Source organism: Lithobates pipiens, unplaced genomic scaffold (assembly GCF_037356315.1).
Source record: "Lithobates pipiens isolate NorthernLeopardFrog02 unplaced genomic scaffold, aLitPip1_a1.2 Scaffold_3, whole genome shotgun sequence".
NCBI classification, from domain to species: Eukaryota; Metazoa; Chordata; class Amphibia; order Anura; family Ranidae; genus Lithobates; species Lithobates pipiens.
This window is the reverse complement of record NW_027507790.1, coordinates 96,390,131-96,417,099: the sequence shown is the minus strand read 5'-3', so window position 1 is coordinate 96,417,099 and position 26,969 is coordinate 96,390,131. Positions and strand designations below refer to the sequence as shown.

Below are 26,969 nucleotides of genomic sequence, written 5' to 3'. Positions count from 1 at the left end.
ACAGTGTACTGTATGTGTTATGTTGTGTTTTGTATTTTGGCGCTGGGCTCCGCCCCATGCATAGAGCATTGGGTGGATGATCCGGCAGAGGACACAGCGGGGGGGGGGGGGGGGGCATCGCAGGATCCTGGTGACAAGGTAAGCATGCTGTACCAGGATTCTTCAATGTAATCCAAAGTGGTGTGGCTTGGGGTTACCGCTAATGGTACTGAAATTTAAAGTGGTTGTAAACCCTTACAACACACGTTGACCTACAGGTAAGCCTAGATTAAGGCTTACCTGTAGGTCCAAGAAATATCTCCTAAACCTACATGGTTTAGGAGATATTTGCCGGAAGACAGGCACCGCTGTCAGCAGCACGCAGGCGCACTGAGCGCGGCTCCCATCAACGGCGATATGCCGTGCGTGGCGGCTCCCGTGCGCATGCGTGGGAGTGACATCATCGTGGCTTCGCCGAATGACAGCGGCGGAGCAGCGAGACCCACGAGAAGATGGATGCGCCAGACTACAGGGGACAGCGGTGATATCGCTCGCTCCTGTGTCAGGTAAGTGACACATAATGGACTACTATGCGATGCATAGTAGTCCATTATGCTTTACCTTTGCAGGGAATGAAAGAGGAAGTAAACTCATCAGGGTTTACTTCCTCTTTAAACCCAAGCCACACTCGGGAATACCGCCAGGGGGTTAAAGGGTTAGTTTATCTTTTTATAAAAAAATAAAAAGGTGAACTAACAACCTACATCCTCCCCTAGTATCTGCTGTACTTACCTCGTGGTTAATGAGTTGTCAGTGCCCACCCAGCTGGAGCAGTGGTCCAGGGATGTGATAACCACGCTCTTTTCTCCCTTCTTTCTGCAGAGCTTCTGGGACAGGTTTTCTTTCACAGTGCTAACCAATCAGAGTTGCTCTGATCTGTCCTCGAAGCCATGCAGAAAAAAGGGGGAGAAGAGTGGGGATTTTATATCCCTGGACCACTGTAGCGGCTGCATGGGCACTGACTGCTTATCACCTGTGGTAGTACAAAGGGGACTGGGAAGGGGGGGGGGGGGGTAGGTGGAGAGGGTGTAGGGTGTTCACCTTTTCAATTTTTTTCTTTAACAATGAACTTACACTTTAACTTAAGCTACTGTATGTTTAAAAATGTCCAATTTATCCAATCATTGTTTCATACATTCTCATCTAATATTTATCAATAGATTTGACACTATGTGAGCCCACACACAAACAACACGATAGATTGTACAAACTAAGACGTTCATCATCTATAGACTGGTGCTTCCCCAAATCTAATAAAGTTTAGCTCTTGTAAACCCTTTGTTCCGTCACCACTCCATTTAACTGCAGGGAACAAATAGCGGAAACCCTGTGTAAGCTCCTAATCATGACTTAGAGCTTACATAGCGCTAAGGACTTTGGCCTCCTACCCCAGTGACAGCACTAGGTGCATGAGTAGCCAATCACCATGCAGCAGTGTTATCACAGGAGACAAAACGGGAGTGAGCCATTCAAGCCCCAAGACAACTATACAAGTCTGGTCTCAGAGAACTGCAACTTCCATCTATAGTGTCCCACATAGGCACTGTGTTTTGTGACAGGTTCCCTTTAACCCTTATTTTATATATGCACTTATTTTCTTCTGAAGTAAAACAGAGGCATTTTGGCACACATACTGTATATAACACTTTCTATTTATTTGTAGCAGCCACACAGTATATGCAAAAAATATATGTTGCTAGATCACAATCCTGCACATCAGTGATAAACTAAGACTATAGCATGAAAGAATATATTTAAAAAAAAAATTGGAAGATCAATCTGTCAGATTTATCTTTATTGTTAGGGTCCTCTTGTTGTGTAACTGGACTGTAAATGGATTCTCCGGCTCTACATCACTCCCAGTTGTCTGTAGATTTCAGGAACGGATTCATCCCACTCAGCCAGGTAACACGTGCCCGCAACAGGACGCCCAAGTTTGTATTTCTGGCGAAATCTTTTTGCTTTAAATTTTTCTCGATTTTCAGCACACGTGTCCCCCAGAATCGGTTCATCACATTTTAGTGGGCCATTCTGTTTATAAACAAGCAGGGTGTACCTGTGATAACCTGATTCGGACAGAAAGAGACAGGAAATTTGATGACATATTCTTGTTAGAACTAAAACCTCATCAATCAGAAATATACAATACACACATACTGGTATATTTATAAATCAAAAAGTGCAGTGCTAATCAAATAACGATCAATGATTACCACAAATCATAATATCCATACAGTAATTCCAAATAGAGGGGTGTTGAAACCCCTCTAAAAAAAAGTGACAGTCCAAAAGTGGTAAGTAAATTATTCATCCACACTTGATCAAATACCGGTAGTTTTTTCATAGATAGTGACACATTAGCGATCCATCACCTGATTTAATAAAATACGCTTACCAAAGCAAATGGAAAAAAAAGAGTCAAAATTATTTTGAGTATCAATTTGGTCCCCATCTGGGATAATGTGCACCTCGGGGTCTTACACCTTCGTGAAAGACTTATGGAAGCCTCATCTTTCACAAGATTTTGCCTTCTGCTACCGCCAATATTGGTAACACACGCTGTATACAGTGCAAACGAATGAATAATTCCAGGTCCTCGCAGTTGAGAGGTCATGTGACTGGGGAAGAGGGTGGTGGGAGAAATGTGCATGAATTGCAGACATATATTGAAGATGTGTTTTGTTTTTATTTTGCCAAGGCATTCACTTTAATACTGGGTTCACACTAGTGCGAAGCAGGAACCACAGCAAATCCTGTGTGGGTTCCTGCATTGCTTCTGAATCGCAGGCAGTTCACACTGCTCTCTGCAAACCGCTGCGGGTGTCAATATAAAGTTAATGCCACCCCCAAATCGGTTCGCAGAACACAGTGCGAACTGTGGAATCGGATTGCATGGGTCTGAACACCCATGCGATACGATTCCAGCAGGGACAAAAAAAAAAAGGGCCCGCACCATTTTTGTGCAAATGCGATGTGAATTTACACTGCACAGACGTCGTATGTGATGTGCACAGGCATACGATGTCTGGCATCGCACCAATGTGAACCCAGCCTAAATCTTCTAATACTTTCTTCCATTTATAGGACACATTGGGGTTGATTTACTAAACCTGAAGAGTGCAAAATCTGGTGCAGCTCTGCATAGCAACCAATCAGATGCTAGGTCAAAGCTTAATTGAACAAGCTGAGGTTAGAAGCTGATTGGCTACCATGCTGCACCAGATTTTGCACCCTCCAGTTTTAGTAAATCAACCCCATTGGTACTGGGATCCTTGTGTTTCTAGGTCTTCACACTTGACACTGCATAAGAGGCTCCCACTTATCCTTCTTGGTTTTTCATCTATTTTGTGCTATTGAGAACTCAACAGTAATGGGTTATAAGAATACATCAAGTATGTTGGTCCAAAAAAGTCCAGCGAGATGCTGAGAGCCTAAGCTGACTGCTCCCGCCCCCTCCACAACAACCCAACCCTCCAGTGGTGTCAGAGCAGAGAGTGGTGACAGTCAGTCATCACTCTCTGCTCACGAAACTGTGAGAACTGAGCAATCAAACACTACCGAACGCTCGGTTCTCACAGCTTTTTGAGCAGAGAGTGGTGCTCTCAGTCTAATGCCCTGTACACATGGTTGGATTTTCCGATGGAAAAGGTCAGATTGGATTATGTTGTCGAAAAATTAGATCGTGTGTGGGCTCTATCGGACTTTTTCCATCGGAAATCCCGACGGGAAGTTTGGATCTAAAATTTTCGGACAACAAAATCCGATCAGACTTTTTCAGATCGTTTGTAGAGAATTCCGATGGACAAAGTGCCATGCATGCTCAAATTAAATTACGAGACCAAAGCTATTGGCTACTAGTCTCTACATAGTCCCGTCGTACGCAACGAACGTCACCTTGTTCCGAACAATCAGATTTTGTGACAACTTTGTCCGACCGTGTGTATGCAAGACAAGTTTGAGCCAACATCCGTCTGAAAAAAATCAGAGGGATTTTGTTGTCGGAATGTCCGACCGTGTACAAGGCATAAGAGCTGGCGATTGTTACCTGACAATTGGCCCTAGTGGAAGATTTTGCATTTCCATTACTTTTAATTCTGCCCCAGGATAGAAAGATCCTCCCTTGTGAGTACACAGGCAACAGTAAAACCTTACAGTGAAAACACAAATTGTTACAAAATCTCAGTAAATGAACAGGTGGTTGGCAACTCTGATGCCAACACACCAGACAAAATGCAGCATGTCAACGTGTATTGCAGTAACTAAGTAAGTAGAACTATAGGCAAAACTTTTTTTTCATATTGGATAGAGTAGGGAAGGGTTATAACCCCTGTAAGGTTTATTTTTGCCATGTTTTTCTTAGGGGATTTCCTTCACACCATAGCCAAACAGGAAGTGAGGGAACATCCCTGTAAATTAAAGGAATTTCTTGAGGACCCCCAGGTCACAAGAACAAGTGTCACCATTGGAAGATTTCCCCTCAATTACATTTTACGGGACAAGACAAAATATGGGATTTTCTTTTACTTTCACTTTCAATGATAATGGTAAACAGGACAAATAGAGAGGATGAACCTCCCTGAGACCAATTGCCTTCAGAAGTCACCCAACTAGTAATTCGAGTCCACCTGTGTGTAATTTAATCTCAGTATAAATACTGCTATTTTGTGAAGCCCTCAGAGGCTTATTAGAGAACTTAGTGAACAAACAGCATCATGAAGGCCAAGGAACACACCAGACAGGTCAGGGATAAAGTTGTGGAGAAGTTTAAAGCAGTTTAAAGCAGGGTTAGGTTCTAAAAAAAAATATCCCAAGCCTTGGTATTTGGTTCCATCCATCTTCCTATTAACTCTGACCAGTCCCCCCCCCCCCCCCAAAAAAAGCATCCCTGCAACATGATGCTGCCACCACCATGTTTCACAGTGTGTTCAGTTTTGGTGTGTTCAGGGTGTTAGTTTTCAGCCACACAAAGCATTTTGCTTTTAGGTCAGCAGTTTCAATTTTGGTCTCATCTGACCAGAGAACCTTCTTCCACATGTTTACTGTGTCCCCCACATGGCTTCCCGCAAACTGCAAACAGGATTTTCTATGGCTTTCTTTCAACAATGGCTTTTTTCTTGCCACTCTTCCATAAAGGCCAGCTTTGCCAAGTGAATGAGCAATAGTTGTCCTGTGAACAGATTCTCCCATATGAGTTGTGGATGTCTGCATCTCCTCCAGAGTTACAATGGGCCTTGTGGCTGCCTCTCTGATGATCTCCTTGCCCGGCCTGTCAGTTTAGGTGGACGGCCATGTCTTGGTATGGTTTGCAGTTGCGCTATAATCTTTACATTTTCAGAAGATGGATTAAACCATGTTCTGTTAGATGTTCAAAGCTTGGGATATTTTTTTTTTATAACCTAACCCTGCTTTAAACTTCTCCACAACTTTATCCCTGACCTGTCTGGTGTGTTCCTTGATTCATGATGCTGTTTGTTCACTAAGTTCTCTAACAAGCCTCTGAGGGATTCACAAAATAGCAGTATTTATACTGAGATTAAATTACACACAGGTGGACTCTAATTACTAGTTGGGTGACTTCTGAAGGCAATTGGTCCCACTAGATTTTAGTTGGGGGTATCAGAATAAAGGGAGCTGAATACAGACGTACGCAACACTTTTCAGATATTTATTTGTAAACAATTTTTGAAAAACATTTATCATTTTCCTTCCACTTCACAATTATGTGAAATTTGTGTTGGTCTATCACATAAAATTCCAATAAAATAAATTTACATTTTTGGTCGTAACATGGCAAAATGTGGAAAATGTCAAGGGGTATGAATACTTTTTCAAGTGTTAATGGGAAATCTTTTTTTTATGTATGTGAAAAAGATCAATTAGATGTAAATAGTATTTTCAGTGCATATAGATATTTTAAAAATCTTGTTTACATGAATAACTTGTGGTTACATTTGTATTTGGGACAGCTATATTTCCTTACATAGAAAAGCACTACATCCTGCATTGCAGTGCTACACAACAGTTTTGTCTTACTGCTCTCCTATGCAAGGAGTAGGTCGGTAGAGAAGACAGGCAGGGTGATTGCAAACTGAGCGTTTGCTCCTCCTAGTGGCAATTTTACAAATCTCTATATTTGATATAAACATAAAATCTGGGAGTTCAAGTTAATACAAATGTGAAAGCCATAAGGCATAAGCTGTAATAATAACCCAAAATACAGTAAATGCTCACTGCAAAAGCACTATATTTCCCTTTACAGGCTTAGATTCAGCATTGGGTAAAAGGAGTTCTATGGTTACAGCATACACTTTCATTTTTTAACATCAGCATTGTAATAACGATACAAATAATAGTTCTTTTTGGCAATCCAATACAAGCTTACTTTAAAAATCTCCTTTCATGTTGTGAGTTCTACCTGTCTGCTGCCCATCTCTTTCCACAACTTCCTGCATTCCCAGCATGCTTTGCAGCTTCTCCTCTGCTGCTTACTTTCAATGTCTAAGGACTACATATCCCATGGTACCTTGCTGCCCACAAGCAGTTAAAGTGGTTGTATACTCATTTTTTTTTAACTTTTACCTACAGGAAAGCCTATAATAAGGCTTACCTGTAGGTAAAAAAAATATCTCCTAAACCTGTACGGTTTAGGAGATATTCCCCTCGATATGCGCATGCGCACAAGAGGATTCTCGGCTGAAAGTCCGGCAGTGGCCGGACTCGGCCGGGTTGAAATCTCCCGTGTACATGCGCGGGAGTGACAATATCACGGCTCCGGCCACTCACAGCCGCGATACCCGGAAGAAACGCAGAGGGAGCATGCCAGCTCCCTCGGCGTGGATCGGGCCAGATGTCGGGGCCTCATTCTAAGGTAAGTATTTCATAATGAGCTAGTATGCGGTGCATACTAGCTCATTATGCCTTTTGCTTTGCAGGTGGTAAAAAAAAAAAATTAGCGGGTTTACTACCGCTTTAATTCTGTACTGACTCCACCTCCTGAAACTCTCGACACCTCTGTAGATCATGTGTGACACGGCAGTGCCTACTCACAGGACATAGTGAATATGTGTCACAGAATTCAAAGAAGTGAATGACTGTGAGCTTCAAACGTTAAGTCTACAAACGCCAAGAAACAAGGTGTTTCAGCATGCAGCAAGGGTGAATTAAAAGACTTTTACACAATTCTACTGCATAGCACAGCCCTGTCTAGCAAAAAAGGGGACCCGAGATTTCTGAATTTCTCTGTTAACTTAAAAGGTCTCATCCCCATCTCACCTCTGTGACCAGAATAGCCAAAAAAAACTGTAAAAAAACAAATTTCTTCATCAGTTTAGGTAGATATATATCCTTCTACATATTTTTAGTAAAAAAAATTACAATAAGCGCAATAGTTATAGCGTCTACAAAATAGGGGATTTATTTATGGCATTTTATGTATTTATTTATTTTGACTAGTAATGGCGGTGAGCTGCGATTTTTAGTGGGACTGCGACAGATCGGACACTTTTGTCACTTTTTTTTGGGACCATGGACATTTATACAGCGATCATTGCTATAAAAATGCACTGATTACTGTATAAATGTCACTGTTAGGGAAGGGGTTAACACTAGGGGGCGATCAAGGGGTTAAATGTGTTCCCTAGTTAGTGTTTCTAACTGTATAGGGATAGGACTGACTGGGGGAGGAGACACACACAAATCCCAATTCTAGCAGGCGGGGATCGTGTCCACCAGCGATCGTGCCCACCCAACATGCGCATTGTGTCCCCACCTGTGCCACGCACCGGGTCCCCACCTTCTGGAGGAGGAGACAGATCGCTGTTCCTGATTACTAGGAACAGCAGATCCTCTCCTCTCTCCTGTCAGAATGGAGATCTGTGTGTTTACATACACACATCCCTGTTCTGGCTCTCGTGCCCGCGTGTGGACATCGCAGCCACGCGCATCAGGTCCCCCAATGTGCAGCAGGTACCTATTATTGTCCTTAAAGGTGCAGACGTACAAGTAATGGTGATTTGCGGGATCATGCCGACCTGCTGCAGTATAATTATGGCAGCCGGTCTGCAAGTGGTTAAAGAGGAGTTATGCTCGTCCCTTGAAAATTTTAAAGCTAGCAGCTATGCTGACACTTACCTGTACTGGTGTCTAGCGATGTCAGCACCGCAGCTGATGTTTACCATCGGCTGGTCGGGTGCTGCCGCTGCCATTGCTGGTAAAGGAACCCAGCAGTATAGCCTTCCGGCTTCACGGGCGGGTCCCTACTGCACATGCGCAAAGTGCGCTGTGCTCTCTCACTGGCCTGACAGAAGAGGAGGGGGGCCGAGCTGCTGATGTACTTTGCCATGGCCCGGTCTCCCAGAAGCGGGGACAGGGAACCTGTATAAAACAGGTACCTGCTCATCCCCAAAAGGTGCCAAATGTGGCACCGGAGAGGGGGGGGGGGGATCAGCAAAGAGCAAGTTCCTCTTTTGGGTGGAACTCCGCTTTAAGATTTGCTGCACAGGGAACTACACTGTTAGTTAATTGCACTGCCAACATGTGAAAAATACATTTAGGGTTCATGCACACACACACAAGGATTCTATAGTGTAATTTCCTGGCAAATGGGAAATGGGAGCTGCACATGCTGTGTACAGCTTGCCTTACAAGTGAATGACTGTATATGGCTGTTCTCTTGTAAATACCATTGCTTCTTTATGTAGTTACCTGAGCATGTGCATTCTATGTGTTTCCCAAAAAGAGAAAGCACTGTGTTTGGAAAATATTCTGCTGGTAAATGCACAAAACAGAGTTAGGCACTTGCATACAGATATGCCATTAAAGGTATGCAGTAAAATACGTAATCAATAAAAAGATAACACTTATGTAGCACTAACCCCCGAAGGAGCTGCTGATTATTTTAGGGCTTACCGTTACCTTCCGTTCTCCTTGTGACACCTCTAGGGGATGTCCCGTGGTAGATGGCCCAGTAACTTGAGACTGACAATAGATCCACTTGAATGGATTTTATTTTTCAAACTCAGACAATTGAACAGTCTTTCAACTTGGGATCAGAGGGTTGGGAAGGAGGTTCAGGTACTCTTATGTCAAAGTCCAAAAAATGTTAAAGCGGGAGTCCGCCGGGACTCCGCGTTTTTTTTTTTTTTAAAAGCCAGCAGCTACAAATACTGCAGCTGCTGACTTTTAAAATAGTGACACTTACCTGTCCAGCGCGCCCGCGATGTCGGCACCCGAAGCCGATCTCTAGATCGTCTCTCGGGTCCTGACGCCGCCATCTTGGGTATGGGAATCAGGAAATGGAGCCTTTCGGCTTCATTTCCCGGTTCCCTACTGCGCATGCGCGAGTCGCGCTGCGCAATAAGGACGGTCCCCGCTGCCTCTGGGATCTGTGTGTTTCCCAGCAGGCAGCGGGGCACTTGCGGAAAGGGGCGGGCACTTGCGGAAAGGGGCGTAATCTACGCCCCTTTCCGCAGAGAGCTATCCCGGAAGTGGGTGCAGATACCTGTACTGTACAGGTATCTGCACCCCCTCCCCCCTGAAAGGTGCCAATTGTGGCGCCGGAGGGGGGGAGGGTTCCGATGAGCGGAAGGTCCACTTTAGGGTGGACTTCCGCTTTAAAGAACTTGCTTGCTTTGACTGCATCCAGAGAATAGCCATTCACAACTGGATGATCACCCAGGTTGGACAGTCCCTCTCTCACAGGGCCTAGCAGCCAACAAGGTGCTTACTCAGGAACAATGTCTTTGTCACAGACATTGTTGCAGAACATGTAGGGAAACTAAGCTTGAGAACACTTGTAGGATACCTGGATCTTTCAGCCTGCTTGGCGATATCCGCAAGATCGGATTCTCTTGGTTACTTCAGCCCTTCCAGGTTCTTGTTAAGAAAACCAACCTGTACGTGGTGTTCTTCTAAAGAGTTCTCCCCTGGAATTCTTAAAGTACAATTGGTCTCACCCGAACCGGAGACGGCACCCAACCACCTCAGAATCCTCCTTTAGTTTCCTTGCCTCGGGCTAGCCAGCCCCGAGACATTAAAGTCGGGTGGATCCGCACCCCAGGCCATAGCCTTCCTGGGGGCTGGTCAAGAGGACCAGGACCATATAATCAGCACCTCATACTGGACCGGAACCCTGAACCACGTGACGTCCGCATCTTAAATACCCTCTCCCAGAGGGCACAGCGAGAGAGCCACTCCCACTGACCTGGCTCCCAAAGAAGAGTAATTTAAGCACCTGACCAGACCACAGTTCCACGCCTGCCAGAAGAGACAGTGCTCCCTGTGGCCAGGCTGAACATTTCATAGTCCAGTCAGACTGATGCTGAAGTCCAATTTAAACAAATATACCCAAACCAAACTGCAGTTTAGGTAAAGTTTAACTTTGAAAAATGCATAGCGCATGCTCTTCAGGAGCCGCCGCTACACTTATATACTTGAAAATTACTGATATGCGTCAAGACTTTCACAAGCATAGATACTGCTACTGGAATAAACTAAATAGTACCAATACAGATGCTGGACAAATGGTGTAAAGAGGTGATAGCAGCACCTGTGTGGATCTTTTTCAAGACCAGGAACAACAGAGTATATGTTATAAAAAAATATATATAAGAGATTATGGCTGATAAGGTGTAAAACTACACCTAAGGATCTATTTATAATCTGCACTAGTGAAAATGTTGTATATCTGAGTAGCATGGTTTAGTTCTGAGTCGTCCTACTGCACATGGAGACGGCTCTCTGTGGCCGTTGAGATGCCTTGAATTCTCCGACATGTTTTGTATGTAACACACTGTCTTATATTGCAACTCTATACACGTCACGCCTGTAACACTAATCGTGACCAATGTATGTGTTTATGTTTTGTTAGGAAATTCCCTTGTGATCAGTAAAAAAAACATCAGGTGTTCTGAGAAGCAGGAAAATTTATTTCTGATGTGGCCCACAACAGGGAGACATGCTTACAGGACGAAAGCTGAAGAAAAAGTCTTCACAAAAGAAAGTGTTCCGCCCTCACATATCCCACAAGAATAACATCTCTGTGCTTCTATTGGCTGAGGAAAACATAAATTAAGTTGTCATGGCACAGGCTTGCACTTTATAAGCTATACATGTTCCGTACATTCTTAGGCTATCATATTTCGTTAAATCTAATCATCCTACTTACTATGGAGTTAATTAGGACAAAACAATACAATGAGTTAATACAATAATGTGCTCAGAAGTAAGCATTTTAACAAATCAGTCTCAGGACTATTGTTTTTCTAATAGTCACACAATAAACATTTAAAACTTTTCTAACATTCCCTCCTCTTTGTGTGACTATTTTATCTCCACACATTTCGATGATGGTCCCTGTGTTATACACTTTCGGACTGTATGTCATTAAGTTGAGCTTCAATGTCCACATAGGTCTCCTCAGAGGTAGAGAGGGTTTGATACATTATTCTTGAGACTGCAGTTTCAATGAGTTTTTGTGAAAGTCCTCGAATACAGGGAATGCAGCAGCATCCGCAAGTGACCAAAACGGCCAAAGCCACAGCGATTGAGATCAAACATGATATGATAAATCCAGTCCATTTACCGAACCATCCTTCAAGCCAAGTTGTGAATGGATCATTAATACCTGAGTTTTCCGCCAATTCATTCGATAGCGCAGTCAGTCCTTCCAAGGCTCTGGTCACGGTCCCTCCAGGAGCTGTATTGTAGGGATAAATGTACAACACATGCTACCAAACATTTTGCATACCCTCCTCTTTCAGCTAAGACCATATCTAAAGCCATTCGGTTCTGCCAGGCCATTAGAGATGTGGGGGCCAACTGTTCTGCTAGGCCCTTCACAGCATCCCTAGTATAGTTTACAAATCGTTGTTGGTTATAATATATATAATTAATCCAGTCAACATTTTTATCTATAGTTATCCACCAGAGAAGAGACTCAAACCCAGCTGTCACCTGATTCCTGGCTTTAAACTCGTCCGGCACCCCGCGAGGAACCCCAACCTCATCTATGTAGATCTGAGAGTCAAATGACCCCAAGGGAGAGGTGTCCCTACGATACTGTCGGTGACTCTTAGTCCACGGGTATTCTGACAGGATTCTCAGGGGCATAGCCAGCTGGACCATAGCGCAATCCCCTTGGGCATTGGCCGGTAGTCTAGCTCGCAGTTTCTTATCCCCACACATCCACCAGACATCAGCTCTCTGAATGTCATGTCCAACCCAGTCACCGTTGTCCGTGTTAATCCTCTCCACACAGTAGTCATCAGGTAGTGACCCAAGATCCACCGCGCTACGGTTCCCTGGGAGTGCAAAACAAGTAAAGTTGCCCGGATAAGCGGCAACCGCTGGAGGTATCTGAGGTCTCTGTACTGGGGGAAACAACAAACTCAATGTGTGACAAGTAGAATTTGTTTCAGGTTTATAGCTCTTATTATACAATTGCAACATACATTTTAAACCTTCTGGATCTGTATTGTGATCTAGAGGAAAAGGAACTGTTGCTAAATGTAGTCTGGCTCCGGCACAAACTAAACAGTTTTCCTTTTTCAGAGTTCTAACCGTGTACCTCAACCATTCTAACCACTCATGTTTTTTCTTGGTAGCCCGTCTCCAAAGCTATGGCATCTTCTATTGTTAGGTTAGTGAATCTTATAGTTTTACTCAGAACTTCTATTTTAGTATGGCCTACTTCTTTCCCTTCTGAGTCTACTTTTTCCTGTTGTTTAATTTTATTAGGAGGTAATACCTCAAGGAAAAATGTTCCTGAGGGGTCAGTTTCTGACACCCATGCTCCCATGGAATACAACCGCTGATCTTCCTTCCTCGGCTCCGTTAATGTTATTAATAGTTGGTTACAGTTCTTACTATTTGTGCAGGGGGAGTTGGCCGCTTTTGTGATTATGAGTCTCTCCTTTATACCACTCTTTTTAGCCCCTGGTTGATTATACCCCCAATCTTGATGCGCTGTAGTCCACAGGGCCTGATCCCATGCTTGACATCCTGCCTTATTCCAGAGCCAGCAGATATATTTATCTGCCCATAGAAGTCCTCTAGCCCCAGTTGTATCCCCACAATCTGCAATCTGACAGAAGTCTACCAGTATAGTGCTAGTTATTCCCTCTATAAAGGTTAGATTTAATGCTTTTCCTGTTCTTTCCCAATCCAAAAGTTCCTCTACTCTTCCATAGCGCCTACCCCCTCTTATGGATGCCTCTCCTAGAGTCACCAGTTACCCAAGGATAATTACTGTCCCTTTCATTCTAACCAGCTACAGAGTTCCAGCGGATAGGATAGGGGAGTTGGAAGGGGAGGGAGACTTCACCGGTTTGAGACAAGTCCCACCTTGTGTGAGACCTCCCTTTGTAGCCGGACTTTCTGGACCTCTTGTAGCCAACTGGCCCTACTCTGCCTGTAAAACGTTTTTACAATGGGACTGGTGAATCCAGGTAGACCTCTCTGCAATCCTTATCACAGTAGGGGTAGTTAAAAGGACTTTGAAAGGACCATCCCACCTTGGGGAGTACCATTGCTTTTTTCTTATTACTTTTTATTGAGACCCCAATCTCCCACATGCACCTTTTCATCTTCTTTTGGGGGTGTGATATACATACTGGTCACAGCTACTAGTAGGCAATACATCCAATTATTTTTACCTATTTCTTCCATAACTTTTCTCAGTTTGCTTTTTAGAATGCCATTATGTCTTTCTACCAATCCAGCTGATTGGGAATGATAGGCACAATGGTATTTCCCTTTAATTCTCATCACTTCTATCAAATGTTGTATATTTTTTAATTACAAAATGGGGTCCATTATCACTGTAAATCCTTTCAGGGATTCCAAATCTAGGAATAATATCTTAGTAATGCTTTGGCTACAGTCTGTGCATCTGCACTTCCTGTCGGGAATATCTCCACCCATTTGGTCAGGGTGCCTGGGTACCAAACAATATTTCTTCCTTTCACATTTGTCTAATTCAATAAAATCCATGCAAATGTGTTGGAATGGATATTGTGGTATAGGGAACTTCCCTTTCTGTGGTCTTATACCTCCCTGAGCATTGTGTCTTGCACATATAAGACATTGAGAGCAAAAAGTTTTTGAGTAGTTTGTGAATCCATAGGCTGTACATACTTTATTTAACATCTCAGTCATCCCCCTGTTTGACACATGCGTTACTCCATGTGTCAATACTGCTGCATACCTAAATAAAGATTTTGGTAATACCGGTTTCCCTTCAGGTGATGTGTAAATATCATCAATTATTGTGCAACCCTTTGTTTTCCAATATTGTTTTCCCCAGGGGGGGCATTTTGCTGCATATCAGTAAGGACTGTATGATCTATCACTATGATTTCTCGTCATTATTTTATGTGCAGCTTCATCTGCCCTTTTATTTCCCTTTGAGATGGGGTCCGTATATTTTGTGTGTGCTTGACATTTACAGATTGCAAGCTTTTTTGGTAACTGTATTGCATCTAGGAGTTCTAAAATGAAGTCCGTATGTGAAATTGGTTTACCACTGGAGGTGACCATCCCCCTGTTTTTCCATTGTTGTGCAAAAACATGTACTGTTGAAAAGGCATATTGACTGTCAGTGTATATGGTTACAGATTTCCTTCTGACAGTATACATGCTCTTGTCAGTGCTACAAGTTCTGCAACTTGTGCTGAATAATGTTTTGGTAGTGGCCCCGCTTCCAAAATCTCATCCTGTGTCACTACTGCATATCCTGTTGCATTTGTGCCATCTGGATTTTTCTTACTAGAACCATCAACAAAAAGTATCATGTCAGGGTTAGATAATGGTACATCTTTCAGATCACTTCGTGGCAGTACCTTTTCAGCGATGGCAACAGTGCAGTCATGTTTATACCCGTCAGTAGGAAGTAGTAGTAACGTGGATGGGTTTAATGTAGTACACCTCTGTATTGTTAAGTGAGGTTGTGTCAAGAGTATTGTCATACAGGAAAGGTGTCGTGCTGGGCTCAAATGTGATATTCTTTTGCTGTAACAGGATAACAAACACTGCATGTGGTACCTTTTCAGTTAGTAAAGTTGAATAAAGACACCAGTCCATCCGGTTCAGCCTGAGTGAGTGTCTAGCCTCTACCCCTGTACACCCACATCGTTCTCCACCCCCAAGGATCCAACGTCCCCATTCATATACCAGGGCCAAACCGGGACAGAAGCCAATCAACCCACCTGCATGTCTCCGGAGTGCGGGAGGAAACCAGAGCACCCGGAGGAAATCCACACAGGCACAGGGAGTACATGCAAACTCCAGGCAGGCAGCGTCATGATTAGGATTCGAACCAGTGACCCCCTTCACTGCTAGGCGAGAGTGCTAACCACTACACCGCTGATGCTACCAGTGCTTGTACACAGGGTGGAAGTACTCTCGTTGCACTGTCTATTTCTGTAGAGTAATCCTTCCTCTATGAGACCCCTCAGTTCTGCCTCAGCAGTGTACTCTTCTGCATCCTCCTCCCTTTCATCACCTTGCATAAGAACCTTTAATTTCACATTCTTTTTTGCTTTCGCTTTCAAATACTTCTCAGAATGCTTAGCATATTGTAAAACATCTAAAACTGATGCAGTTCGTTAAGTAACCATGTTTTAAACAATGTAATCCTTATGATCCTGTTTCAATCCATTTAAAAAAGCAATCTTTAGCTGTTGCTAATATGCACTATACACATCTTCAGCTTCGGGGAGCCCGGAGAACACTCTAAAAATCTCTCGTAATTTATTTAGGTAGTCACTGACACTTTCTTTGTCTTGTACTGTCATATTTATTTATTTTTTATTTTTTGCCAATCAGTCCGTTGTACCCATCTAAGCTGGCATCTGTTCAGTAGGGCAGTCAACCTGTTTCCTAAGTCTGGGCTTTCTGGAGGCAATGGATCCCCCCATCCATGTGCATTTGCTGGGGCGCAGGGGTCCCAATCCCCCTTTACCGAAGCCCAATCTGACCCTAATACTCTCCTCAGGGCTCTCTCTACTTCCACCCCATTCAATTTATAACTGTTCCGTAATCCCTCTATGTTTTCAATGAATTCAGCTGGACCTAATTTTGGATGTTTTATGTGTTCTGTAGCCTTTTGTATATCACTGTCAGTCCATGGTCGAAAAACAGTCATAGTCAAGGGATATGGCTGGCCCAGTGCATCATTCTGTCCTCCCCTTGGGTTTGGGACCTCTATCAAGGGGTATTCCTCACCGTCCTCCACACCATACCTAATAGGAGGTTTACTTAGTCTCTTGGCTCCTGCTGGGGCACCTAGTACATGAGTTATGGCGTCAGTTAATGTTTCAAGGATCGATCTGTTCATCTCCAAGACTGAACTACTGTCTGGAGAGATTGAGGAAGTGGAATTGGGGTTTTGTTCAGAGGCGGTTCCTTTGATGGGTGGATGTCACAGGGAAGGTGTTACTCTGGGCAGTTACTTGCACCTGAGGGGGAGGACCATCATAGGGAGGTGGTCTCTGGGTACAGCAGATGAGATCATCCTCTTTGTCCACTAGGGGCAATTGGGCTTGGCATTTTTCCTTTGTCCTTTTTCCTTCTACCCTAATTTTAGCATGCTGAAGCCAATACGCCGCCATTTTTAACCCATACTTTTTTTGAACTTTGCCTTTTGACTTTATAAATGTACCCAAATATAAACAGCATTGCATCATTAACACTTCACAGTTGAAAGTCTATGAATTCTAAAAATAACTCCAATCCAATATAAATATTTACTTTAAGACTATTTTTCAAACTCTTTTTCCCACCAAAAGTCCTAATATTTTCACAGATGCACAAATTAACCTCTGTCAGGCAATCTGCATTTTCTTGTTTCTGAGAAACAGCTTCTTGACCTTCGTAGCAATGAAAAAATCCTCAGCCTTTTTTTTTTTTTTTCATTTCTTTTCACATTCATCAAGCCACCTGATAATTCTACAACATTCATTCTATTTACTCCAAAATGCCATCTGCCTTCTTTTTCTTTTATGCTAAGTTTCAATATATACAATATAACCCTTCTGTATTGTCATAGCTAATCAAGGGTTAACTTTACCACTTCTTAAAGAAAACATCCTTCCATGAGGGGAGGGGGAGGGGGAGTGCAGTGCTTAGGGGAAGAATGTTTTCTTATCTGCTTAGAAATATGCAGCACAAAAACCATGTCAATACAAGAGAAAAAAAACATCAACAAAGATAAAGTAAACACACACAGAAGAAAATTAGCCTTGCGATCTTTTTAGATCACTTAACTAAACAGCGCTTTAAATAGTCAGGCAATAAACCTCTGACATTCGGTATACCTCAAATCTTTTTATTATCTGTCCGGACAGCGGGCGACGTAATTTTTTACCTTAGACAACGTCCCCAAGTGTCTCTGTCTACGAGCACTGGATTATCTAGATATTATACGATCAATACCAATGTCGGCAATTACAACACATTAAACCAGAAGCAAGAGAAAGAGAAGAAAAGACTCAGAAAGAGTTTGTTTTGTTTTGTTTTTGGTTGCTTGTTCACCGTCTAAATCCTAATAAACAGATTTGCAAAAAAAAAAAAAAAAAAAATGATCTATTTATAAAACAATCTTTGGACACATGTCACACACATTTGTGCAGGCCACACACATTTTGATCATAGTTTCTGTAATGCAATAATTCCTATCATCTTCAGCTCCATCTTGTGGCCAAAATGCATTATAGCGTTCTGAAATACATAAAATGAGAATATAGGCCACATTTTGGACACTAGATGGTGATGACAATCAAATGAATTAATCCATTATGGAAATTATAGTAAAAAATCATGCAGTATGCAAGTCATTCTTCCAATAAATGTTTTAGAAGTAGATTGCTTAAAGTCTGTGCACCTGCAAATAGCCTCCTCATTAAGCCAATGCTTACATACAAGAACAGGTCTTTAAAAGTGTAGGGGCTTTAACAGTTCAGTGTTCCATGTAAGGTATTATAAGGGAATTGGGTAGGATATGAAGGGCTGTACCTATCGGATTCACTAATTGACAGAGTTTGTATTTCTTCTGCTTATTCTTATTGCAGCAGAAGGCCCAGAGACAAGTTCCATTTAACAATTAATAGGAATCTCGCATTAAGGAAAACACGACAGGCATTATCACTGCCCTTCCCTATATTTTTAATTAAAAATGTATGAGATGAAACTAACCTGTATCTTTTCCGGGTGCAGAGCCGACATACTTGGTAAGCGTACAGCCGCTGTTGAGATCATTTCCTTTCATGTTTACTACTATACAGTGATGCCATTCCCTGGTAAAGAAAAAAGTAAATGCAATCAGTTTGGAAGAAAGTTGTGTACGTATTTGATGAATTGTTTTTTAGTTATATTCCTGTGTAGAGTGATGCCTATTAAGAATTATATCATCACTGCATGCTAGATACCAGCCTTAAAAAGTCTCTATGACTTAAAAAGAGAGTTGCTACTAGGTATTTGGCAGGCACATACCTGCAGCTGCTCTCAAACTCAGTTGGAGGGCTTCATTTAAAGGTACAGTGCCTTGAAAAAGTATTCATACTCCTTGAAATTTTCCACATTTTGTCATGTTACAACCAAAAATGTTATCATATTTTATTGGGGTTTTATGTGATAGACTAACACAATAATTACAATTACAATAATAATAATATATAATTGTGAAGTGGAAGGAAAATGATAAATGGTTTTCAATTTTTTTTACAAACAAATATCTGAAAAGTCTGGCGTGCATTTGTATTCAACCCCTTTTACTATGATACCCCTAACTAAAATCTAGTGGAACAAAGCGGGTATGACAGCAGCCAGCATGTGCAGGAGAAGAGTGCTAAGGGTATGACGCCAATAGTACGTGCAGGAGAAGAGTGCTAAGGGTATGACATCAATGGTATGTGCAGGAGAAGAGTGCTAAGGGTATGACATCAATGGTATGTGCAGGAGTAGAGTGCTAAGGGTATGACATCAATGGTGTGTGCAGGAGAAGAGTGCTAAGGGTATGACATCAATGGTGTGTGCAGGAGAAGAGTGCTAAGGGTATGACATCAATGGTGTGTGCAGGAGAAGAGTGCTAAGGGTATGACACCAATAGTACATGCAGGAGAAGAGTGCTAAGGGTATGACATCAATGGTATGTGCAGGAGAAGAGTGCTAAGGGTATGACATCAATGGTGTGTGCAGGAGAAGAGTGCTAAGGGTATGACATCAATGGTGTGTGCAGGAGAAGAGTGCTAAGGGTATGACATCAATGGTGTGTGCAGGAGAAGAGTGCTAAGGGTATGACATTATGTGCAGAAGACAGTGGGAAGGTATGTTAACTGGCAGAACAGTTAGTCTTGTGGCTTCCAAAGCAACAAAATTACTAAAATATTTGGCCACAGCCACACTTTATAAGAAGTTACAGCAAGGATATTTTTTGGGGGGTAGTATAAGGACCTGTCTGCACCACTTGTGTTGCTGCACCACACAAAAATGCACTGCCCCTACAGATGTGCATCGGTGGCATTAATCCTAATAGCACCCCACACATCCAGCAAATGCAAGTGTATTAGAAGCTACTAAAACGCATAGTACTGCAGTACCATGCGGTTTGGTATGGTGCCATTTTACTGGAGACATCCTAACACATGAAGTGAATTTGTGGCAAGATTGTCAGGTAAAAATAAAGAAAAACAACCTAAAAAAAATGAATGCAGCCACCACAGTTGAAAGGCTAACAAAATACATTATATTACATTTTTGTTTTTGGATTTAATACTGCTTTAACAGGTTTAGGTCTGATTTTAGACTAAGATAGTCCAGATACTTTCTGCATTTATAACTCAAGGACTCCTTTTTTCTGTTAAAGAAAGCTTGAATAACAGTAACCTCAGACTATTTCCAAGTGGCTAGAAAAGCTTTATGAGCCTTATGTGACCTAAGCCAGGCAGTGGGAACTGGGAATGAAAGAGTGGCCACTCTGTTGACTTCCTTCCTTCCATCAATCAGTAAGTTCTATTTTCTTTAATAACACTGATAAACATTTTAAGAGACATTTTACTATGAGATTGGTGGATCTGAAGTAGTGTTTTGTCTGTATGACTATATTTTCTTACCCAATACTGGGGTCTTCTCTGCAAGGTACATCCGGATCAGTAAAAATAAAAGTATACAATGAATTAGGATCCATGCCCTCCCAATGAATAGATGGCATTTGTTTCACCTAAAAGACACCACAAAATCAGTTATTTATATAAGCAGTAAAATTATATAACCAGGCTTTTAAGGCTTCAGTAGATGGGACAAGATTCCACATTAGTGTCACCAGGACGTTGGGTAATCAGGTCATTGTCATTTATAAGGAAGAGACAGAGGATCCATAACAGTTAGAAGTGGCTAGGAGGAAGGCCACCTCTATAGCAACAGAAAGGAGGCAGGTAATCAGGTCCCTAAACATTAAGACAAAATACTTTAAATCATTGGTAACTCTCATACAGGGTCGGGGGTACTTGTAAATGAGGTAGAACAAGTGCACAACAGGCCTCTTTTGTATGGCCTAAGCCAGCCTTTTTCAACCAGGGTGCCTTAGGTTACTTCAGGGGAGCCTTGGCAAAATGCCTACAATTTGCCCAAAATTGTATACAAGCCAGCAGGTGGACCAAGCCTGCCTTTTAGTTACACAAAGTCACAGGTTTTCATTGTGCACAATTACAACCTTCCAGCCATCGGTGTCCTAACAACGAATGATGTCATCAATTGATAAGGAGGGTGTTGTGTGCCTGCATGGGATCTTTGTTTCTCCTCTATCTTGTCCCTCTCCATCAGCAATGGGGTCACATTAGCTGAGTGAGGGAGAGAAATATTGCAATACTAGTTAGTACCAGTGTGCAAAGGTGTATATGCTTTGGAAGAATAAGTCACGTTGGGTGTCCTGCATGTGTGGATGTTGCTATGTTATGTAAAGCTATTAGTTTCATTTTTAAATTTTAGAATGGCGTACCTCGAGACTGTACACAATTTTTAAAGGGTGCCTTGATTGACAAAAGGTTGGGAAACACTGGTCTAAGCCAGCAATTCTCAACTTTGAGACCATAACCTGGTAAATTCTTCCATAATCCTCCCATGTCCCAACAGTAAAAAAAGAAAAAGTTTATATTCCCATGATAAAAGTAAAAATATGGACTCCAAACTGCATTAACCACTAGCCTACAAGGCACTTTCATCCCCTTCCTGCCCAGGCCATTTTCCATCTTTCAGCGCTGTCCCAGTTTGAATGACAATTGCACGGTCATGCAACACTGTGCCCAAACAAATTTTTAATACTTTTCTTCACACAAATAGAGCTTTCTTTTGGTGGTATTTAATCACTGCTGGGTTTTTTATTTTTTGCAAAAAAAAAGAAAAAAATATGTTTTTTCTTAGTTTCTGTCAGTAAATTTTGTAAATAAGTAATTTTTCTCCTTCACTGATGGGCACTGATGAGGTAGCACTAACGGGCACTGAGAGGCTGCACTGGTGGTTACTGATAGGTGGCACTGATGGGAAGCACTGATAGGCACTGAAAGGCAGCAGTGATTGGCATCACTAATGGGCAATGATTGGTGTCACTGATGGGCAGCACTGATGGGCACTGATAAATGGCACTGATGGGCATTGATGGGCAGCACTGATGAGCAGGCACTAAAAGTTAGCAGTGACTGGCATCACTAATGGTCACTGATTGGTGTCACTGTTGCACATTGATGGACACTAATTGGTGGCACTGGGGGGCTTTATTGTAATCAGGGCACTGATGATCAATGCCCTGATTACATGTCCGGGTGTTCCCTGCAAGGAGTTGCCGCTGGTGAGCTCTCCTCACAACACACTCGGCGATGAGAGCCGCTCACCGGCGCTTATGCATTTACATGTGACTGGCTGTGATTGGAAACAGCCGATAACACGGTTGAAGAACCTCATGATCGGCTCTTTACAGAGATCGGGGTCGTGTCGTGTCCTAGAAACATGGCCGCGATCGGCAAGCAAGAGCAGCCGTTCAGGGCGCCTTCATATTATGTCCCCCCAGAACAAGAGCCGCACTGTCCCTCTGTTATTTGATGGTGTGCCGGGGGGGGAGGGGGGTTGAGTAAAAAAGAATAAATTACATAGCTGCCTACTTTTAATAAATCGACACTTACCTGTCCAAAGATCCAGCATCCTCACCCGGGCTAGTTCTTTACTAGCTCCTGGGTTCCCAGCACTGGCATCCTAACTGTGGGCAGCCGGTTGGACAGCTTTGGGCTGCATAGCTGTCTGCCCACTGCACAAATGCACAAGCCACACTGTGCATTGTCAATGGTCCTGTAATCTTCTGGGACCTGTGGCGTGGTCCCAGAAGACCGCAAGGAAGGGGGGAAGGAGAACTACCGCTTGGATTGCGTAGGCGATCCACGCGGAAGTGGGAGCAGGTACCTGTCAAAACTAGGTATCTGCCCCCCCCCTCCAAAATGAAATGCCACATTAGGCAGAGGAGGGAGGGAGGATATCATAAAGTGGAACTTCCCCTTTTGGGTGGAGCTTCGCTTAAAAAAAAGGGGGAAACTTTGGGGGTAATAGGTCTGGGACTGGGGTCTCTCAAGGAGGCTGGAGGCTTTGGCGAGGAATTTTGGGTGACTGAAGAAGATGGTAGGCACATTGGGACACTATTAGACTGGCGGCACTATGGGGGATTGGAGGCTCAGCAGCAGGCTAGGGAGTACTGAAGGAGGCTGGGTGGCACTGTGAGAGGTTTGGAGTCATTGTTAGGCATAAGCTCCTTCAAGGGGCCTGGGGGAGTTGAGGGGTGGTGTGGGCAATGATGGAAGGTTAGGGGCACTATGGGAGCTGGAAGGAACAATGCTAGGTTAGGGGACGTGCAGGGAGTCCAGCAATAGGCCGTGCCCCGGTGGTTGAGAACCATTGGCATTTGCTGGTGGTAAATGGTATTCCTGTTTGTCTTTTTTGTTAGTAGAGACCTCTGGGGGTTATTTGTGCAATGTGACTAATGAATTGAAGTGACACACAGGTTAACACCTTCCTTCCCAGTACACATATGGAATAGGGAAGAAATAGGTAGCATTGCCAATACTGAACATCACTATCACCTCCTATCAGCACTCCTCAACTGCACCATTCTCAGAAGTGTTACACGTGTGTCAGGAGCATCTACCGCTCCTGCTCCTCATTCTAGCATCCTGGTTTTGGCTATGGCATTGTCCTTGTCTGTCTGTCCACCTGCAAGGTGACTGATGTGGCCAGACTCTGGGTGGAGACCAAGCCTGATATGAGCCAGCCAAGCTTGCAGTCTCATGCTTGTGATAGAGTGTGTAATACCTGATCAAGCTACCTGTTTGTCTGCCCTGCTAGATTGGATTACTTTGTTAATGACCTCGGATCAGATATCAACTATTCTCTGAACTCTGCCTGTCTTCTGACTTCAGACATTGACCCCCGACTATTCTGAACCTTGCCTGTCTGCCAACTGCAAGTACTGTACCTCTTTGCTTTGCTCAGTTCGTGCATGCCCTGGTGTGGTAGCCAGGCACTACAGCATTGTGTATAAGTTAGGCATGTGCAGAACGAGAAAATGTGTTTAGTTTTGTTTCGATTTGATTCGTTTTTTACATAAATTCATTTTGTTAAATTCGATTAACCAGTTTAATTTGTTTTCAGAATTTATTCTGTTTATTTGTATTCTAATCGATTCAGAGTTCAAATTCGTATCAATTCGAATAGATTTCGAATCAATTTAGAATTTGAAAAGTTTTTGATTTAAAATAGTTTTTTAATTTGAATAGTTTTTAAATTTCCAAAGAGAATAAAATAGAAAATAAAGGAATTGAATAGAAAAAAATATAATAGAATGGAAAATAATATAACAGAGAATAAAAGAATATAATATAATATAATAGAGTAAAACAGAACAAAATAGAATAGTAAAGAATGGAATAGAATCGAAACTAATAGAATAGCATAAAAAAAGAATAGAATAACATAGAAAGCGTATAGCCATCTTCTGGAAGTAGAATAGAAAATAATATAATACAAAAAATAGAATAGAAAAGAAATTTCAGATTTAAATATTACAGAAAAGAATAGATTAGAATAGAATAGAAAATAACAAAATAGTATAGAAAAAAACAACAGAATAGAATAGAAAAAATATAACCATCTTCCTATTCTAATTATATTATTTTCTATTATATACAAATTCTAATTGCTTCTATTTGAATTTTGCGAAATGGTTATATTCTTTCTATTCCATTGTTTTTTTAATTCTATTGTTTTTCTATTTGTTTATTCTATTCAAATCCATTATGTCCCATTATTTTCTTTTCTTTTCTATTCTATTGTATTCTTTTCTATTCTATTGTATTCTTTTCTTTTCTATTAAAATTCGGATTTATTCTATTCAAAATTTGAAAATTTCGGAAGATGGTTATATTCTTTCCATTCTATCCTATTCTATTGTTTTTCCTATACGATTCTGTTATTTTCTATTCTATTGTAATCTATTATTTTCTATTATATTCAAATTGATTCTATTTGAATTTTGGGAAATGGTTATCGTCTTTCTATTCTATTCTATTTTTTTATTCTATTCTTTTCTATTCCATTATAGTCTACCCTATTATTATTTTTTCTATTCTATTCTTTTTCATTCTTTTCTTATGTATTCAAATTAGAATTTATTCTATGTTAATTAAATTAGAATTTCAGAAGATGGTTATATTCTTTTTATTTTATTCAATTTTTTTAAAATCTATTCTATTCATTTCTATTCTATTGCTGCTTTCATCCCGATCAACCAATACATTGATGCGTTTTACCCTGATCACCCAATACATTGCTGCTTTCACCCCGATCACCCAATACATTGCTGCTTTCACCCCAATCACCCAATACATTGCTGCTTTCACCCCGATCACCCAATACATTGCTGCTTTCACGCTGATCACCCAATACATTGCTGCTTTCACCCTGATCACCCAATACATTGCTGCTTTCACGCTGATCACCCAATACATTGCTGCTTTCACCCTGATCACCCAATACATTGCTGCTTTCACGCTGATCACCCAATACATTGCTGCTTTCACCCCAATCACCCAATACATTGCTGCTTTCACGCTGATCACCCAATACATTGCTGCTTTCACCCTGATCACCCAATACATTGCTGCTTTCACCCTGATCACCCAATACATTGCTGCTTTCACACTGATCACCCAATACATTGCTGCTTTCACCCCAATCACCCAATACATTGCTGCTTTCACCCCAATCACCCAATACATTGCTGCTTTCACCCTGATCACCCAATACATTGCTGCTTTCACGCTGATCACCCAATACATTGCTGCTTTCACCCCAATCACCCAATACATTGCTGCTTTCACCCCAATCACCCAATACATTGCTGCTTTCACCCCAATCACCCAATACATTGCTGCTTTTACCCCAATCACCCAATACATTGCTGCTTTCACCCTGATCACCCAATACATTGCTGCTTTCACGCTGATCACCCAATACATTGCTGCTTTCACCCTTAGGCATCAGATTGTACCTGCACAACTGATCACTCTCAGTCTATGGACAACTGTCAGTCAGTCCAATTTGTATATGGCACACAACAGGAGTCTGATATCAGAATAAAAATAAGGACATTTAAGCAGTTCTAAATTTCACTACAGAACATAGTATGCAAAGTAATGCAGATCAGTGAAGACGAGCAAAGCACATCACAGCAGCCAACCAGATAAACTAATGATGAAATCTGATTGGTTGCTGTATCACTGTTCTTTGTAATATATATTTTGTTTGTATTCATGTCATGTCTATATAATGTAACTTTGCATTGCTGCATACCTGAGAAGGTGTAAGGAATTGTCCCAGTTTTTCCACAGTAACCGATCCAAATGTGGCCACTAGCGGTTGTTCAGGCTTTTCATCCACTTGGAAAAGTTCCAGGGGTCCATCCCACTCCGCAAGGTTGACAGGCATCTCTGCTATCAGACACAGCACAATAACTTACTATAGAACTGAGAGTGCTGCTGAGCCCACTGTATATAAGAAATGACAGCAAGCGCCCCTCCCCTCTCTGGCAACAGCCAATAGGGCGAGGCCTGGGAAAAACTTGGATTTCTTATTGGTGATCACTGACAGCAGACATCCTACTTTGGCTGAAGTTTTGGAATGGGTGTACTACATTTGCCTATTCATATGAATGTTTCCTTTGGCAGAGTAGAAAATATCTTTATTTATTTTGATTTCTGATAAAAGCTTGGACATTTCTCAGAGCTCAGATTCAGCCTTTTCAAAATAGAAAAATGTTGTATTTTTGTTTTATTTAATTGAACATAAGGAACGACTTTTACAGAGATCTGGCTGCAGGGTCAAAAGTCTTGTACTGCAAAAATCCCTCCTATCATGCACTCAAGCTAGGCAGCTAAGAATGTAAACAGTATGACGTAAATCAGCCACAAACTAAATATACATATCAAAGCGCGCAAAGTAACAGATGTTAGGACGTCAAGCGTTAAAATACTGATTGGTAACAGTACAATATCTTGAAAGTCCAAAACAGAGCAAAGAGCCACTGCTTTACACTTAACTGATAAAAAAGTTGATTATGTATTTACTCTCCAAAAAGTGAAAGCGGTATTAAACCCGAAACCAAAAATATAATATATTGCAGCTTACCGATCATTAGATGTGGTGGCTGCATTTGTTTCCTTTTCTTTGTCTTTTCCCTCCTCCGTTTCCCCTGGTGATCTGGCTCGTAACACACCTCCTATATTAGAGTGTTCCCACTCTGGATGAAGGAGCACAGGGGGCAACTTTGGACAGCAGCATTGTCAGTCTGGGGGGAGGGGAGTGTTAGATATGCTATCAGATTAAGCCCTGGTTCACATTGGAGC

At 42.1% G+C, this 26,969-nt stretch overlaps 1 protein-coding gene across 1 annotated transcript; it reads right to left on the bottom strand.

Moving 5' to 3' along the window:
* Positions 1–1,672: 1,672 nt before the first annotated feature.
* On the bottom strand, positions 1,673–26,111 carry PEBP1 (phosphatidylethanolamine binding protein 1). Its single transcript, XM_077462063.1, has 4 exons — positions 25,918–26,111; positions 20,145–20,251; positions 18,229–18,329; positions 1,673–2,105 (listed from the first exon to the last, which is right to left on the bottom strand). Exons 1-4 carry the CDS (start codon positions 26,050–26,052, stop codon positions 1,888–1,890), a joined length of 561 nt encoding a protein of 186 aa, XP_077318189.1. The 5' UTR covers positions 26,053–26,111; the 3' UTR covers positions 1,673–1,887.
* Positions 26,112–26,969: the final 858 nt, after the last annotated feature.

Excerpts from the sequence above, each read along its gene's own strand:
- PEBP1 (XM_077462063.1), bottom strand. The coding sequence starts at position 26,052 with ATGCCTGTCAACCTTGCGGAGTGGGATGGACCCCTGGAACTTTTCCAA. Across the intron at positions 20,252-25,917 it reads AATTCCTTACACCTTCTCAG|GTGAAACAAATGCCATCTAT; the intron begins GTATGCAGCAAT and ends GGTGTCTTTTAG. Across the intron at positions 18,330-20,144 it reads AGAGAAGACCCCAGTATTGG|GGAATGGCATCACTGTATAG; the intron begins GTAAGAAAATAT and ends TTTCTTTACCAG.